This window comes from Electrona antarctica (assembly GCF_951216825.1).
Source record: "Electrona antarctica genome assembly, chromosome: 24".
NCBI classification, from domain to species: domain Eukaryota; kingdom Metazoa; phylum Chordata; class Actinopteri; order Myctophiformes; family Myctophidae; genus Electrona; species Electrona antarctica.
The window spans coordinates 33,816,142-33,834,615 of record NC_136803.1 but is presented as its reverse complement, the minus strand read 5'-3'; the positions used below and the strand labels follow the sequence as shown (position 1 = coordinate 33,834,615).

Genomic DNA, 18,474 nt, shown 5'->3' with positions numbered 1-18,474 from the left:
GTCCCAATAGATCCACTGATGATGCCATTGAGCATATCCTTGAGACTGCTCTTGTCCACCTAGACGACAAGAAGAAGAAAGATACCTACGTGAGGCTATTATTTATTGATTATAGCTCCGCTTTCAATACCATCATTCCATCCAGGCTCATCAGTAAACTAAGGGACCTAGGAATCAGCAGCACACTGTGTCGATGGATTCATGACTTCCTGACAGGCAGACCACAGGCGGTGAAAGCCGGAAGACATATGTCATCAACCATGACCCTCAACACAGGAGCACCACAGGAGTACACATATGACTGTGTAGCCACCCAGGAATCCCATTCCATCGTGAAGTTTGCAGACGACACGGCTGTGATTGGCCTGATTTCCGAGGGAAATGAGTCCCACTACCTGGAGGAGGTGGAGAGACTGACTCACTGGTGTCAGGATAACAGCCTCCTCCTGAACACCAGCAAAACAAAGGAGATGATAGTGGACTTCAGGCTAAAGGGAAACAAGAACTACGCCCCCCTTAACATCAGTGGGACCACGGTGGAAAGGGTAACCTGTTTTAAATATCTAGGTGTACACCTGACTGAAGACCTGTCATGGTCAACCCAGACGACCGCTGTGGTGAAGAAGTCACGGCAGAGGCTGTACCATCTCAGACGCCTGAGATCTTTTGGAGTGTCTCCTCTTGCACTACACAACTTCTACACCTGCACCATAGAGAGCGTCCTGTCAGGTAACATCACAGCGTGGTATGGGAACTGTACGGTGCGAGACCAGCAAGCCCTGCAGAGGATGGCGGGGCGGATCACAGGAGGTAGCTTCCCGGCCCTCCAGGATATCTACACCAAGCGCTGCAGAACAAAGACCAAGCGGATCATGGAGGACAGTACCCACCCGGCTCACGGTCTGTTTGAGCTGCTGAAGTCCGGGAAGAGATACAGGATACACAAGGCTGTCCTGGAAAGACTGAGGAAAGGTTTTTCCCCCAGGCCATTAGGATCCTAAATGATGACATGGACCTTGAGAGACGACAGGGATCAGGTCATCACCCACACACTTGAGCGTGGAGAGGGGCAGTTGAGTACACGTGCACGTATGCACATACAACCCCCCCCCCCCCCTCCCTTCACAGGGACTTCACATGGACATGACACAAATGGACATTATTAGTATTGTAGTCTAACTTAATTATATTTAATTATGTATTATAGTCTTGCTAGTTTTTAGGAATGGAAGTGTTTTAAATGGTAGGATTTATTTTAGCTTTTAGTCCTCTTGTCCTGTTTTACTGCTCACTTCTGTGGGGCTGACCTACTAACATTTCACTGCATTTAAAGATACGTTTTTAAATATGTATGTGATAAATAAAGATTGATTGATTGATTGATTGATTGATTGATTGACCTGTGTCCTCTTAGTCCCTCAGCCAATCACCTGTGTCCTCTTAGTCCCCCAGTGCTGAGCCAATCCCAGTACTGATGTGTCAGTTGTTCACCTGTGTCTAGTTAGTCCGTTGTCTATAAATATGTCCTTGTGTTTTCAGTTCTTAGTTTGTTGGTAAATGTAGTCACAGTGTTGTTTAGCTCCTGGTGATTCCTTGTATATTTCCTAGTGTTATTTCTTGCTCCTAGTCATCCCTAGTTTCCTCATGTTCCCTCGTGTTTGTTCCTGTTCCTCTGGTTGTTGAGGCCGCTAGCCCCTCCTATATTCAGCTAGCCCCTCCTATATTCAGCTAGCCCTTCCTATATTCAGCTAGCCCCTCCTATATTCAGCTATAGTGTAGATTTCTGTCCTAACACAAACATTAAACGCCATTGACAATGAATGAAGAATGTTGGTCATATGTAGACGAGCAAATCGACATGTATAGGACTTATGAACAAGCAGGCCTGTCTCAGTTCTATAAGTATAGGACTTATGAACAAGCAGGCCCATCTCAGTTCTATAAGTATAGGACTTATGAACAAGCAGGCCCGTCTCAGTTCTATAAGTATAGGACTTATGAACAAGCAGGCCCCGTCTCAGTTCCGTGCATAAAGTGTGATGTGATGCCTCTTGGAACTATGACTGGTGGCCTTCTGTTGGCATTGTTTCTTTATTGTCTATGTCCTCCTGTCCACATGTCGAAGTGTCCTTGGGCAAGACACTGAACCCTACATTGCCTACAATGAGTTGGTCGGTGTGAGCTTGCCACCATTGGTGTCTGAATGTGGGAAGTGAGGACGCTGGCGTCGACTGTTCGCCGCTTCACCTCCCAATGTATGAATGAATGAACCATTGTAAAGCGCTTTGAGCACTTGGAAAAGCGCTATAAAAATGCAATTCATTATTATTATTATTATTATTATGTACTGTGTGATTGTTTGTTTGCATATGTTTTATGAATATCCTGATGACTGCTGTGCACAAAACAAATTTCTTGTGAATGGAATGGATGGCACGGGCCACATTAAACACTAAACGCCCATACTGAGTCTGTCCTTATTTACCACTGAAACATGGTGACATAAGTGGAATTTTTTAAGTGGAATTTTGTAGTATCATGTCAAAGGCGAAAATAGATACTGAAACGGAGGCGGCTGCCTCGTATATACAACACTCGCTACAAAGCATGGCTAACTTCCCAGCACCGGCTCCGATGAGCTTCAACGGAGAGTGGAGCAACAATTGGGATATATTCCGAGCAGAATATGAGGACTACGCTCTGGTTACGGGTCTATACGACAGGCCAAAGAACGTTCAAGCCGCAACGCTGAGAAGTATCATGGGCGGTGAATGTCGTCACATCTATCGGCATAATCTGAATCTCACCGAGAGGGAGCAAGAGGATTCCACATCAATTATGAAGGCCCTGGAGAAATACTTTAAAACAGCAAAAAACGTGATCTACGAAAGGTACGTCTTCGGGATGTGTAAACAAGAGGACGGGGAGTCTATAGACAATTTTGTTACCAGACTCAGAGAGAAAGCAGCGACATGTGACTATGGGGAGCTGAGAGATGAATTGATTCGTGACAAGATCGTACTTGGAGTTGCAAAGGAGGGCACTAGGCGCAGATTGTTAAGGGAGAGAGAACTAACCCTAATCTCTGCCATAGAAATGTGCCGTGCAGATGAACAAGCTGACATCCGTGCGAGAATGATGGATATGACAGCAGCGAGCGCGTCACTGTCGGCGGATGTTGTGCATGCTGTTGACAGCCAGCTGTTCAGACCAAACAAATGGGAGCAGAGCAATCCATCTAAAACCACAGATACGGAAAATATGTGCAGATATTGTGGCAACGCACATGCAAGAGGCAGAGAACACTGTCCAGCCTATGGAAAACAGTGCAAGTCATGTGGCACAAATAATCACTTTGCTAAAGTTTGTAGGAAAAAGAGATGCAATGAAAAAAAGCTGCATTGTGTGGATAACTCAGCTGAGTGTCACAGCATTGAAGACATTTACACATGCAGGTACAAGACAAATGGGCCAGAAAAAAATAGGAAGAAAAAATGGTTTGTTACATTACGCATGCATGGCAAGACACAGAGGTGTCAGTTGGACTCTGGTGCCACATGTGATGTGATGAGCTATAAAAACAAAATGAGGCTGGCACCAAAAGCACCACTACGCTCTAGCAATGCAAAACTGAGTCCATATTCGGGTGATTCATTGTGCTCCATGGGACTATTTGACACTGAATGTGCAGTCAATGGACGGAAGTACAAACTGTCATTTGAGATAGTGAAAACGAATCGTCATCCGCTCCTGTCAGGAGAAACCTCTGAACGCCTAGGGCTCATGCATTTCACCATAACTGAAGACATACGCCACGTGGAACACACACAGTGTGGAGCTCTAACCAGAGAGATATTGATCAACAAATATGAGGACGTGTTTAATGCACCGGTAGAGTCTGTGCCAGGTGTGGTTCATTTCGAGTTGGACCCTGAGGTTGCCCCAGTCCAGTGTGCACCTCGCAACGTCCCCATTGCTATTAAAGCGGAGGTCAAAGCTCAGCTGGACGAGTATCAGGCTGACGGCCATATGGCAGATGTTACAGAGCCGACAGAGTGGATAAGTAACATGGTCATTATTAAAAAGCCGGACAAGCTGAGGATCTGTTTGGACCCTAAATTCCTGAACAAAGCCTTGAAACGCTCCCATTATATCATGCCTACTCTGGAGGATGTCCTCTATAAACTGCCAAAGGCGAGAGTGTTCACGTTGGTGGATGCCAGGCAAGCGTTTTTACAGTGCAAGCTGGACGAGGAAAGCAGCTTTAAAACAACATTCTGGACCCCTTGGGGGAGGAAGCGTTGGCTTAAATTGCCTTTTGGTGTTTCAGTAGCACCAGAAGTATACCAACGCAAGCAACATGAGCTTCTGGCAGGCTTGACTGGTGTCGAACCGATAGCAGATGACATTCTGGTCGTGGGCTGTGGCAGACAGGGAGGCTGAAAGTGATCATGATGCCAAGCTCACAGCCCTGATGGAGCGATGCCAAGAGGTGAAACTGAGGCTAGGCCTGAAGAAATTACAGTTCAAGATGACTGAGGTCCGCTTTCATGGACATATTCTTACAGCCACAGGGTTGAAGCCTGACCCAGAGAAGGTGAAGGCCATTATCGACATGCCTAACCCGGTGGATGTGAAAGGGGTTCAACGTCTGATTGGCTTCGCAAATTATTTGGCAAAAGTTCATGCCACATTTATCCGCTGTCTGCGAGCCAATGCGACGGTTGATGGACAAGGACACCCCCTGGCACTGGCTGCCAAAGCATGAAGCAGCAGTACAGGAGCTGAAATCCTTAGCCTCATCCGCACCTGTGCTGTGCTACTATGATGTCACCAAGCCAATCACGGTGCAGAGTGATTCTAGTCAGAGTGGACTTGGTTGCTGCATTATGCAAGGAAGCCAGCCGGTGGTGTTTGCCTCGAGAGCTCTTACACCTACTGAACAAAACTATGCACAGATCGAGAAAGAGTGCCTCAGTATAGTATTTGCTTGCCAGAGGTTTCACTACTATTTATACGGCCGAGAACTGATTACAGCAGAAACAGACCACAAGCCATTGGTCTCTATCTTCAATAAGCCCCTCCTTAATGCACCTAAGAGGCTCCAGAGCATGCTGATGACTTTGCAGAGTTACAATCTACAGGTCGTTTACAAGCCAGGACCTGAAATGTTTATTAGTGACACGCTTAGCAGGGCGACAGCAGAATGCACTGGCAGTGGAACAGTGTACCAATGACACGCCATATGTTCTCTGCAGCAAGAACAGGAAGACGCTCAACACATCAACCAGGCAGACTATTTGAATGTGACGGGGCAGCGCTTGGCACAGATCAGACTGCAGACAGAGAGAGATGAATGTTTGCAGTCACTCAAGTCTATGGTGCTTACAGGCTGGCCAGACATGAAAGAAAATACACCTCACATTACAAGAGAGTACTGGTCATTTCGGGATGAGCTCAGTGTGCAAAATGGTATACTGTTTAGGGGGCAAAAAGTAATCATTCCCAAGGCACTGCGTACAGAGATGCTCGCCCACATACATTCAAGCCATGCTGGAGGAGATGCCTGTTATAGACAGGCTCGAGAGACGCTGTATTGGCCTAATATGCAAGCAGAAATAAGGGATTTTGTTAGCACATGTTCAACGTGCAACGAATACGCCCACAAGCAGCAAAAGGAGACCATGCTGTCACATGAACTGCCCAACAGGCCATGGCAGATTGTGAGTATGGACATCTTCAGTCACAGACAGAAAGACTATCTGCTGATAGTAGACCACTACTCAGACTTTTGGGAGATTGAGCTACTCCTTGATCTGTCCACGGACACGGTCATCAAGCGCTGCAAGGCTCAGTTTGCCAGGCATGGCCAGCTAGACTGGGTCATTACGGACAATGGACCGCAGTACACAGCTCAGTTCAAACGCTTCGCATCAGAATGGGAGTTTGAACATGTGACCTCTTCACCGAGGTATCCGAAATCAAATGGCAAGGCTGAATCCGCAGTTAAGATAGCAAAAAACATTTTGCGCAAAGCCATGCATGACGGAGATGATCCCTGGAGGGCGATACTGCATTGGAGGAACACCCCCACAGAAGAGATGGGCAGCAGCCCAGCTCAGCGCCTTATGTCTCGGCGGCTGAAAACATCACTTCCGGTGACAAACAAACTTTTAGAGCCATGTGTTGTCTTGGGAGTCACAGAGAAGCTGCGCTATCGTAGGCAGCTTGCCAAGTCTGTGTACGACAGGTCTGCTCGTGACCTACCAGAGCTGGAAGTAGGAGAGGCTGTTCGAATGAAACCAATGCCAGGGGATCGATCCAGACGATGGAAGGTGGGCACCTGCCTTCGCAAAGTGGCACCACGATCTTATCTGGTGGACATAGGCGGCTCACTATATCGTCATGAAAGGAGGCGGGACTATCCTTGGGTAGCTTCAGGATGCTCAGTGACATCCAAGAGGAGAATTAGCAAGAGAGGCCAACTTTGCTTACTTCCTGTATCTGCGGTGGGCGGTAACATTATTAGGAGACAGGAAGAATGTCTATTCATTTCCAATGGGAGAGTGAACGTGAACACAGCTTCTGAACCATTCCTTAACTCCATGGTCACTGAACTAAATACTGGACCAAATCATCACAAGGCACACAATATTTACAAGATATTCATAGTAAAATGGCTTCTTTTAGCGAGACAAACCAGGAGAAAATCTACTTTGTTAATGACATTTCTTTATCCCAGCAACAAACTCTCGCGAGATTTGAGATGAGTCCGGAAGCCTCTCTCTGTCCATCTGCAATTTCACGGACAACACATAGGGGGCTCTGAACCCATATTTAAGATGATAATATGTGAATATTATAATGTGAAATGAATGGACATATTTAAAACGATTAGAAATGATCCTTATGTGCCCAAATTAGAGCTGGCATACTTGGTCTGCATATTGAGACAGGCAGATATGTAGGCACGGTTGAGGAGGATAGATTATGTAGTCTGTGTGATCTAAAGGACATTTTTATTGTCCATTCTACAACTCTATTAGGGTGAGACTTTTTAATGAGATAGATCCAAATCATGAATTTATATGGTTGGAGGACTTCGAAAAACTAAAACGACTATTTAAAAAGTACACCTTGTCAGTTGTTTTCAATGTACTTTGTTAAATGACTTGTCAGTGTTGTTTTCTTCTTACAATTTACAATTTAGGCATTTAGCAGACGCTCTTAATCCAGAGCGACTTACATTAGGCAGGAACAAAAGTATGGGAATACATCACATATATAAAATGCATTTATCAAGCCTTCTATCGGGTTTCATGGCGGTCGGCAAACCTAAATGGTGCATTACCGCCACCTACTAGACTGAGTGTGGAAACAGTGTTGTTGTCAGGGGGGGAGGGTGGAGGTCAGGGAGAAGCAAACCACGCCTACTATATTTAGGAGACCATTTGTAGGCTTTGTGTACCATTTCGCCTCTAGTGGCTCCAATGAAGTTGGCCCATCTTCATACATAAACCATCTTTGGTGACATCATAGAAGATAGGTTTGTTTCCCCGCCCACATCCATGTTTTTTCTACAGGCAGGTGTTCAGGTGAATTTCACCAGGCTTTAGTGATAGAGTGATAGTGATAAATCCCACACTCCCACAATGGGCTTTCTGGTTTTATTGTTATTATTTTTTACATCATAGTGTCTGAGCAAACAGGCATAGAGTCTATTTTACGTCATGATGATCATGGCTGAGGGAATAGGGGGCTGGAGCACCCCCTCCCCCCAGGCACAGCCCCTCCCCCCACCCCCTCCTCCTCGGACAGGAGGGGGAAAATAATAATAATTTTAATCAAAACTGATTTCTGTTACTAGTCCTAATAAATATGCTGTATCACAGTAGGCCTATCCTGGTTAATTGCCTGTGTCAGTTTGCTCATGTGAGATCGAGGGAAAGGCCCCCCTAGAGGTCCGCGGACCCATAGATATATATATCTATGCGCGGACCTGCATGCCGTCGGACTCACAGGTGTTATTTTCTCTCTCTCTCTCTCTCTCTCTCTCTCTGCGCACGCACGCACGCACATACACACACACAAACACACCCACACACACACACGCACGCACGCAAAACTGTGACCTGTTGAAAGTAGTTACTTCTTCCCAGCATGCATTGCACTGTTTTAGACAGACAAAGAGCATAGATATATATCTATGGACAAAGAGCTGCGGACATTAGCTTAGCTCTGTTACAGAATAGGACTGCGGCAAGACCACAACATGTCAGCGAGTAAAGTCACATCCCAGACGGTAAAAGCGGACCTCAAACGTGAACCATCAGAGTGGACCGAAGGAGACAAACTATTTGGGGCTTTTTAAGACAGAGATGTCGGAGGAACAGATATACCAGGCAGCCATGCTGAAGCAGCCTGTGATTACGTTACACAGAATAAGTATGTGCATGTTTTCATGTCACTGTACACTTTGATTTCATCTTCAACAGAAAGCACATGTACACAAATGTTGTCGCCACTCGGTGGAGTAACGGAGTAATGCTTCCTCCTAGGAGTCCTAGCACTAAACTCAAACTGTAGTTAATTGTCTCCACCAGGCCGAAGGCATGGGGAGAGTGTTTTGTACTCTGTCCGTCCGTGTGTCCGTCTGTGAACAGCTAATCTCTGGCTTGATCGCAGCCAAACTCTGCACACACACTCCCTGGATGCCAGAGCTGAACCTCTGCCCTGAAGTTTTCACATGGCCCTGTTATAGCGCCACCAGTGTTTCATTCTTGCCTCTCGTACTTCAACGGACGATTAAAGCATTACTCAAGCTGCTTACACTTTATTCACAACGTAGCACGTTTAAAGTCTGGCTCTCTGTCACTCGAGCACGTTCAATCCGCTGCTCTGGTGTTACACTCTAACATGTCCGCGTGGAAACCCATAGCCAACTAACAATCATATTGTTACATCCTTTTTCTTTTGTTTTGAAGTGTAAACTCTATTCAAATAGAAAGACGCAATAACATCAACAACATCACTTAACCGAAAATAATGTCACCTCTGTAACAGACATTAGTAAAACACTATTCTGTTCATCAACAACTGAAAATAAATCATTCTCTGAGCAAGTTACTGTGAAAAATAACAATAGAAATGTTCCTCACCGAAATACTTCTCAAAGGCAAATATTACTCCAACCATATTTTCAGGTACCAATCACTTTTTTTTCAAATGCAATATCCATTCAACATGTCAATACATCTTTTCTTTTTTTTTAGTCCAAAGTCACAAAAGTCACATCATTGTCCCTCTGTCCTTTTTTTCCCTTTTTCTTTTTCCTTTTTGTAAGTCCAACCAAAGTCATTTGTTGTCACTCTGTACCGTCAAAGTCCTAGTCACATAACAGCGACCACACATCAGCGTATAGTCCTGCAAATACTTTGGCCTAACAACAGGTCGGCCAGACCTGGTAGTCACAGTCTGTTGTGTGTCACTCATTACTCTGTCAGGGGTCATAACAGTGTCCGGTTCTGTGTGAGTGTCAACAGTCACTGCACGGGCCGTCACACTAGGTACTGTGCCCTGGTCCCGCCTCAGATGACGCCGATTCCTCCGTAGAACACCTCCATTGTCCAGTCGTATCGAGTAGGACCTGTGGTCAACGGGCTCCACCACTGTAGCCCTCCTCCAGGTCGTGTGTGGTTCATATGGCTGAACTCTAACTCTGTCTGAGCATGTCCATATCCTTAGCCGTTCTGTAGTATTTCGCTTGCTTCTCCCGCCTGTCGACCTGCTCCTGTGTTGCATGTCTCACCTCAGGTTGTAGAAGACTGTCCCGAGTAGGTAGCAGTGTTCTGGTTCTCCTGCTCAGCACTGCAGTCTCTGAGCCGGGCTTGTAGTCAGGCCTTGAGTAGGTGTGTTGCGGTGATCCAACATAGCCTAGTACGGGTCCTGCCGTTTTCACAGCAGACTCTGCCTTCCCGTTGCTCTGTGGGTATCCAGGAGACGACGTCTTGTGCTCGAACTCCCACAGCTGACTGAAACGCCGGAACTTTTCGGACGAATACTGAGGGCCGTTATCCGAAAAAAGAAAATGCGGATTCCCCTGACGGGAAAAGTGAGCCTTCAGCTTTCTTATTACAGTACTTTACTTTGTATCAGGAAGGTAGTCAACCTCCCAAAAGTTGGAATAGTAATCCACTGTAATGAGGTAATTCTTATTGCCAAAAGCAAACAAATCTGTACCGACCTTGGCCCATGGCCTACCTGGTACTTCATGTGGATGTAGTGTCTCCTTTTGTTGTTTTGTGTCAACCAACGTGCAAATGTCACATTTCATTATGAATGTCTTTATCTGTTCATTCATTCCCAGCCAGTAGACACATTCTCTCGCACGCCTGAGGCATTCCTCCACCCCCAGGTGAGAGGAGTGAATCCGGTGGGTGATGTCCCTTTGCAGTGAGTACGGGATGACACCTCTCTCACCTGAAGATGATGCCATCCTGCACACTCAGTTCCTCCTGAAATGAGAAGTAGTGCATAATATCCATTGGTGTGTCTTTCTTATGCTTAGGCCATCCATTCTGAATGGTGTTGCTCAGTTTCTGTAGCGTTCCATCACTTTGTGTAGCAGAGCGGATTGTGCTCAGCCTCTCTTCAGAGATAGGCAAGTAGGCCACCATGTTGACTGTCTCAATCTCAGCTTCCACTGTGCTTGTAGATGAGCTCTCTGGTAAGTATGCTCTGCTCAGTGTATCTGCAAGCAACATGTCACGACCTGGGACATAAATTACATCAAAATCATATCTCTGAAGCCTGAGCAGCATACGTTGTAGTCTCTTTGGCGCACTCAACAGCGGCTTCTTGACAATGTTCTCCAATGGCTTATGGTCACTTTGTACTGTCACTCTCCGGCTATAAGTATATTGATGGAATTATTCCATGCCATAGACCAGTGTTTCCCAACCTTTTTTGTCCCGGGGCACACTTTTCATAGCCTAAAAATCTCGGGGCACACCTAGATATACGGGGGGTGTGCATGTGTGTGTGTGTGTATGTATATATATATATATATATATGTGTGTGCTGCTGTCGGGTTCTGGTGGTGTCTTTCTGGAGGTTGCCGCGAAATGTAGAGTCTTCTGGATGCATGTCTTTTTGACTGCTGGTTCCATCTTGTAGTAGCTGTACAATGTGAGTGAGTGCCAAGCTAGGCTGTGCCCCATTTATACAGTAAAGTTGCCAGGCGAGTACAGGTGATTAACATTCCTATGGCCGATGGTCGTTAGAGTCTATTGTTCCGTGGTTGTTGTTGTCGCACGTCTAATTAATTAGACGTGTGACAACAACGACGACGCAACAATAGGAATCCTGCAGCTCAATAGCTATTGCTTTCGGGGGAGGGATAGTGTTAGGGTTAGTGTTACATTTTCGGTCAAATGAGGCGGCACACCTGGACACATCAAACGGCACAGTACCGCGGGACACGGGTTGGGAAACACTGCCATAGACAATAGCTAAACATTCTTTTTCAATGTGGGCATAGCCCCTTTCCGTTGGTGTCAGTGCTCTGCTCCCGAATGCTACTGGTTTTCCTTTCTGAGTCAGTGCTGCTCCCAGCCCCGTTTCTGAAGCATCACACTGCAATGTCAGTTCCTCTGGTGGGTCATAGTACTTCAGTACTGGTGCTTTGGCTATATTTTCCTTCAGCCTGCTGAATGCTTCTTCATGCATTTCTATCCATTCCCACATATTCTCCTTGTGTGTGAGCTGTCTCAGTACCTCACAGTCATCTGACAGGTGTTTGTAGAATTTAGAAAGATAATTTACCATGCCCATCAGTATCTGTACACCCTTCACGTCAGTGGGTCTCGGCATGTCTTTCACCGCCCTGATTTTCTCGGGGTCCATTTTCAGTCCATCTGCTGTCAGCAGGTGTCCGATGTACGGCACTTCCTGCTGTCTCAACTTGAACTTTTCTGCATTCAGTTTGATATTCCTTTCTGCTGAGAAACTGTCTCAATTTTTCATCATGGTCCTTGTAGGCCATCTCTTGTGTGTCACCTTCTCCCGTGATCAACACATCATCCGCAATGAGGTAGATGCCTGGCAGACCCTCCAGCGCTTGTGTCAGCTTCCGCTGGAAAATCTCAGGTGCTGGGCTGATTCCCATAGGCATCTTGAGCCACCTAAATCTGCCAAACGGTGTAGCAAATGTAGTTAGATAGCTCGACGACTCCTCCAATTTCACGTGCCAAAATCCATGTTTGACATCACAGACCACTGAACAAGGCTTTAGCGCCTTGTTCAGTGGTCTAGGATCAATACATATTCGTGGCTTGCCATTAGGTTTCTGCACTGTGACAAGACTACTTATCCAGTCTGTGCTTTTCTCCACAGGTGTGATGATCTCTCTTCTTTGTAGATCCTGCAGCTCTAACTTAAGAGGAGTCATCATGGCAACCGGGACTCGTCGCTTGGGGAGTTTCACTGGCTCCACCCTCTCGTCGATCTCGATCCTGTACTCTCCTTCCAGGCAGCCATCACCTGTGAACACATCACTGTATTCCTTCTTTGTTTGTTGCATATTTAGACCAACCTGGGCTGATGTCTCTTCAGTCACAATACTGTCAATAGCCAGTATGTTCTCATACTGTACTTTAATGAGTTTCATGGCTTCGCTCGCCTTTTTTCCCAACAGTGGCTGTCTACAGTCCTCATTCACCACCTCAAACTCCAGGCGGTACTGCTTTTGGTTCCTTGGATTTCTCACCTTCACCTTGCATTTTCCAAGTGGAAGCAGTCTGGTCTTGTTGTACATTACTAGCACTGTCCTTGTGCTCTCCAGTTGAGTATCAGGACTCAATAGATTCACAGGGATGACATTACAGCTAGCTCCACAGTCTATCAGAAACTTGACCATCTCCTTGCCGATCAGCATCCCTGCGAAAAGCTGGCTGTTCTTCACTTTGTCAACTCTGGCCTCATTACCAGTCACTGTCATTATCCCTGCAGTGGTGATAGTCATGATGTCCTCATATTCTTCAGTATCCTGTTCAGTTACATGGTGCACTTGTTTTCCTTCGTCTCTGCCTTTATCCAAGGGGCCAGTGAGGCTATTCAACGTTGAAGTGCTGGGCCCTAGTGGTAGGAGGAGGGACTACAGGCGGACCTGTGTATTCATGACCGGGAAACCCCGTGCAGCTGGGCTTTAACATTGAGCGCTCGGTTGCACTTCCGCATTTGACCACCAAAATGTGGTGGTCAAATGCGGAAGTAGACGTTCGGAGACGGTACTTCCGGCAGTCTTCCGGGTGCTTCAAAACGCCACTGAGCAACTTCCACTGACATGAATAGCTGGGGGGGCGGAGCTTCGCGCCAGTTCAGTCTATATCCTTTTATATACTCTATGCCTTTATCCTGTCTGGTTTTACATTTGACAGCAAAGTGATTTTCTTTACCGCACTTTTTGCAGCGTTTTCCAAAGGCTGGACACTTGTTCTTGTCCCTTTCATGTGTGTTTCCACAGAATTTGCATGAAACTGTATTTGTGTTTTTATCCTGCCATGCTGTCTGTTTCATCATGTGCACTTCTTCAACTGTGTGTCCTGCCAGAGTCCTAATATTTTCACGTGACAGTTCAGTAGCTCTGCACAGCTGTAGGCACAAATTCAGGTTCTCCTCCCTGAGCAATCTCTCCCTCAGTCCAGAATGAATAATGCCACATACTATTCACGTATGAGTGAGTCTTTAATTACTCCAAAGTTGCATGTGCTGGACAACATTCTCAACTCAGTTATCAATGTTTTCATCCAGACCTTGATTTCTCATGAAAAAACGATATCTTTCCACTGTTTCATTTACCTTGGGGTTGCAATGTCCATCAAATCTCTCAATCATGTCCTTTACCGTCCTCCTGGCTGCAGTCACATCACTTATCAGAGTTTCACACAGTTCCCTACCAGTCTCTCCAATCGGGTAGTAAAACAGTTTCACTTTTGTTGTTTCTTCTGCCTGTGGCAAAGAAAGCTCCAAGTAAAGTGTAAACTCCTCTTTCCATGATTTCCATGACTTCGCAAGATTGCCAGTGTCCAAACACAATGTTGATGGGGGTTTCAAACCTTCCATTGCCGACCGACGTGACGAGCCTTTTCTCCAGTACTCTGCTTGTTGTTAGCTGTTTAGCTGCACAGAAAAAGTTCGTTTTTTTACTGTTCTCTTATTCCAAAGTTATTTCCGCTGCCACCATGTTTCATTCTTGCCTCTCGTACTTCAAGAACGGATGATTAAAGCATTACTCAAGCTGCTTACACTTTATTCACAACGTAGCACGTTTACAGTCTGGCTCTCTGTCACTCGAGCACGTTCAATCCGCTGCCCTGGTGTTGCACTCTAACATGTCCGTGCGGAAACCCGTAGCCAACTAACAATCATATTGTTAAAACCAGGATGCAGAGTTTTGCAAAACACATTTTTTTTAAATGACTCCTTCATATTGTATCAAAATGTCACGCTAATCGGTACACATGATCTCTGTAGTCATGTGATCAACAAGGATCTGTTTGATTTCTCATACTCCATCCTGATTGGCTAAGATTGGCTTCCAACGTGCTCCGTTTTGAGCAAAATGCTGCAAATCATGAACATTGTGTGATTTCCATGAAATTTTGCACGCACATTCCTGCTAGGCAGAGGAAGCAATGCAACTTGAAACTTCTCAAATGCAACTTGAAACTTCTCAAATCAGCCTCATGGTGGCGCTATAACTGGTCTATTTGTGTTTTTAACTATAACTGCACCGATCAGTGTAAAACTTTGTATGCACACTCCCTAGAGGCCAAGGAAAAACCTTTGCCCTGTATTTTTCACATCTGCTCTTTATAGCCCCACCAGAAGGCCAACTTATGTAAAACACATTACTCCTTTAGATGTTGATTACATGATTTCTGTAGTCATGTAATCAACAAGGATCTGTTTGATTTCTCATATTCCATCCTCATTGGCTAAGATTGTCTTTCAAAGTTTTCAGGAGTGGCCGCCCATTTTTTACAAAATGCCACAAATCATTAACTCAGCGTCCGATTGCGGTGAAACTGTGCACGCCGCATATTCCCACTATAGGCTGAGGAAGAAATGCCACTTGACTGAAAAAAAAAAAAATCCTAACCTGGTGGAGACCTGTGCCCGAGGGGCACTTTTTCTGGTTTAAATTACTCGTGTGTGTGTGTGTGTGTGTGTGTGTGTGTGTGTGTGTGTTGCTAATACAATTATTTCTATGGGTACGCGGTACTTAACATTTATTTTTCGCTTCCTACTTGGAACTAGGGATGGTTATCGTTAGGATTTGTATGAGTCCAATACCAGATCCGGTTCTGCTTATCGATTACTGTTCCTAACGGTTCCCTATTTCAGTTCCAAAATGGTAGAAAATAACGTAACACATTTGATCCCGTTGACAGGTGTACTCGTCCTGATTAATTAATTAATTTTGTGTAATGCTTGGGTCGCTTTTGACGAGTAGGCTCATCTTGAGGCGTTTGATATCGCTATAACATTGCCTTGCTATTTTACATTTTTGCTTTACCGGAGTTTGCTGTTAAATAAATAGCACTTGACTGCGCATTTGTCAGGAACCGATAGGCAGAACTGACATTGAATTATTTGTATGGGTACCCGGTACCAATCATGTGTTAATTCGGTTCCTACTTGGAACTGAATTTCGGTACCCAATAACCATCCCTAAATACCAACACAGCTTGCATGTTATTTTAAAACATTTTATTTAGCCTATGTTTCTCTCCTCATTCTCCCTCCCAGATGTCTTTCCTGCCCAACTCAAACATGTCTACAGCAGAAAGAGACATCTCAACCAACACCAGAGAACTCATAAAGAAGAGAAGGCCTACCACTGTGACCAGTGTGGGACTAGCTTCAGCCGCAGCAGTCATCTCAAACGTCACCAGATAATTCATACAGGAGAGAAGCCCTACCCCTGTGACCAGTGTGGGACTAGGTTCACCTGCAGCAGTCATCTAAAACGTCACCAGAGAATTCATACAGGAAAGAAGCCCTATGCCTGTGACCAGTGTGGGACTAGGTTCAGCATGAAAAGTACTCTCAAACGTCACCAGATAATTCATACAGGAGAGAAGCCCTACGCCTGTGACCAGTGTGAGACTAGGTTCCGCCTGGAAAGTACTCTCAAAGATCACCAGATAATTCATACAGGAGAGAAGCCCTATGCCTGTGACCAGTGTGGGACTAGGTTCAGCATGAAAAGTACTCTCAAACGTCACCAGAGAATTCATACAGGAAAGAAGCCCTATGCCTGTGACCAGTGTGGGACTAGGTTCAGCATGAAAAGTACTCTCAAAGATCACCAGAGAATTCATACAGGAGAGAAGCCCTACGCCTGTGACCAGTGTGAGACTAGGTTCCGCCTGGAAAGTACTCTCAAAGATCACCAGATAATTCATACAGGAGAGAAGCCCTATGCCTGTGACCAGTGTGGGACTAGGTTCAGCATGAAAAGTACTCTCAAACGTCACCAGAGAATTCATACAGGAAAGAAGCCCTATGCCTGTGACCAGTGTGGGACTAGGTTCAGCATGAAAAGTACTCTCAAAGATCACCAGAGAATTCATACAGGAGAGAAGCCCTACGCCTGTGACCAGTGTGAGACTAGGTTCCGCCTGGAAAGTACTCTCAAAGATCACCAGATAATTCATACAGGAGAGAAGCCCTATGCCTGTGACCAGTGTGGGACTAGGTTCAGCATGAAAAGTACTCTCAAACGTCACCAGATAATTCATATAGGACAGAAGCCCTACCACTGTGACGAGTGTGGGAAACGGTTTGGCAGAAACAGTGTGCTCAAAAGTCATGAGAGAATTCATAGTGGAGAGAAGCCCTACCACTGTCACCAGTGTGGTAAACGATTCAGCCAGGGCAATACTCTCAAACGTCATGAGAGAACTCATAGACAGAAGACCAGCTGCCACTGACACACAGCCATGCACATATGCACACGACACACACACACACACACACACACTCTCCCCTCAATACATCTTCCCCCTGAAGAACGAAGATCTCTTGGAATTCCTTGTAAATTCTAGGCTACCACCCAAAGTACTTGATTACCTTTTTTCTTTATTAAATCATCACTTCCAGCGACAGCAGTGGATTAAAGTTACCATGGAAACCATGATGTAATGATGATGAAACTTTGCTTGTTAAGGTCAGGTGTAGTTGTGGAAAAGCAGTGGTTGTAAAGTAAGTAAGTACATGTACTCAAGGACTCTACTTGAATACAATTTTGAGGTTGTTTTTATAATTTTTACTGGAATATTTTCACGTTTCAATATTTTTTTCTCCACTATATCTCAGAGACAATTATTGTACCTTTTATACCACTGCAATTATCTAGGGTCTAGGGTGCACTTGTTGATTTAGTGAGGAGTATGTCATTATTTGTAATTACCAATGGTAATTATACTGACACTTGTGGGTGCAATCTGCATAACCACTAGAGGGCGATGCAAGCCAATGCCTCTCAGTGATGTCACAGACCAGCAGTTGTAACCATAAAGCTATAAAAGATAGAGACCGAACCGGAGCGATATCCCTTCAGAGAGCATTTAAATAAATCATTCCCTTTGGTTTATGCAGCAGTGCCAGTGATTTGTCGTCATTTATTGTTTATTTCGGTTATATGTTAATGCTTCTGTATATGTTTATTCTATAATCTGAATTTTTGTGTTTTTATGCTTTATTTTGTTATATAGTTTGACGTTGTGGGATTATTTGTGTGAGAGCCAATAAATCCACCAGTGAGAAAGAACAACCTTGCCTCGTTCTTAGCTGAAGGAGAGACAGTAAATACAGCTCTGGTTTCGGGTCTATAGAGCGTCACAGTCCCGACGACAAGCGGCCCAGAAGATAATCTCCCATTCATTTTCCCCCATTGACGTGAGTATTTATTTAAAGACCTGTAAGCCTCAGACAAAGACGACTCGGATGGTGACAAATCATGACAATAAACACACTTCTTTTGGGGCCGAACAAATAATTAGAAGAAAAACAACTTTTTTCTTCTTTCTAATTATTTATTCGGACCCAACTTTTTTTTAATTGTCTTTATTTGTCAGAATTATCACCACGAGTTGTCTTTGTCCGAGGCTTACAGGTCTTTAACGTCAACGGGAAAAATGTATATGAAATTCTCTATTGGGTCAGTCACTCCCACAGTGGGCTTTCTTGTGTTTTTGTTATTATTTTTACATCATAGTGTCTATTTCAAGTCATGATGATGTACGATGATAAGAGCGCCCCTCACCTCACACGGGTGTGATTTTTTTTTAAATAATACCAAATGTTCAATATTTTGTGAAGGTAGCGCGGCGATGTTGCACAGAGAACTGCGACCCAGAAAGCACATGTACACAAATGTTGTCGCCACTCGGTGGAGTAACGGAGTAA

General features: G+C 45.1%; 1 protein-coding gene across 1 annotated transcript; it reads left to right on the top strand.

The window, feature by feature from the left end:
* The first annotated feature begins 8,386 nt into the window (after positions 1-8,386).
* Positions 8,387-17,023, top strand: LOC306917396 (uncharacterized protein). The gene is made up of 2 exons (XM_079495615.1): positions 8,387-8,445; positions 15,811-17,023. The coding sequence occupies exons 1-2, from the start codon at positions 8,409-8,411 to the stop codon at positions 16,995-16,997; spliced, it is 1,224 nt and encodes a 407-aa protein (XP_079351741.1). The 5' UTR covers positions 8,387-8,408; the 3' UTR covers positions 16,998-17,023.
* Positions 17,024-18,474: the final 1,451 nt, after the last annotated feature.

Excerpts from the sequence above, each read along its gene's own strand:
- LOC306917396 (XM_079495615.1), top strand. The coding sequence starts at position 8,409 with ATGCTGAAGCAGCCTGTGATTACGTTACACAGAATAA. Across the intron at positions 8,446-15,810 it reads GATTACGTTACACAGAATAA|ATGTCTTTCCTGCCCAACTC; the intron begins GTATGTGCATGT and ends TCTCCCTCCCAG.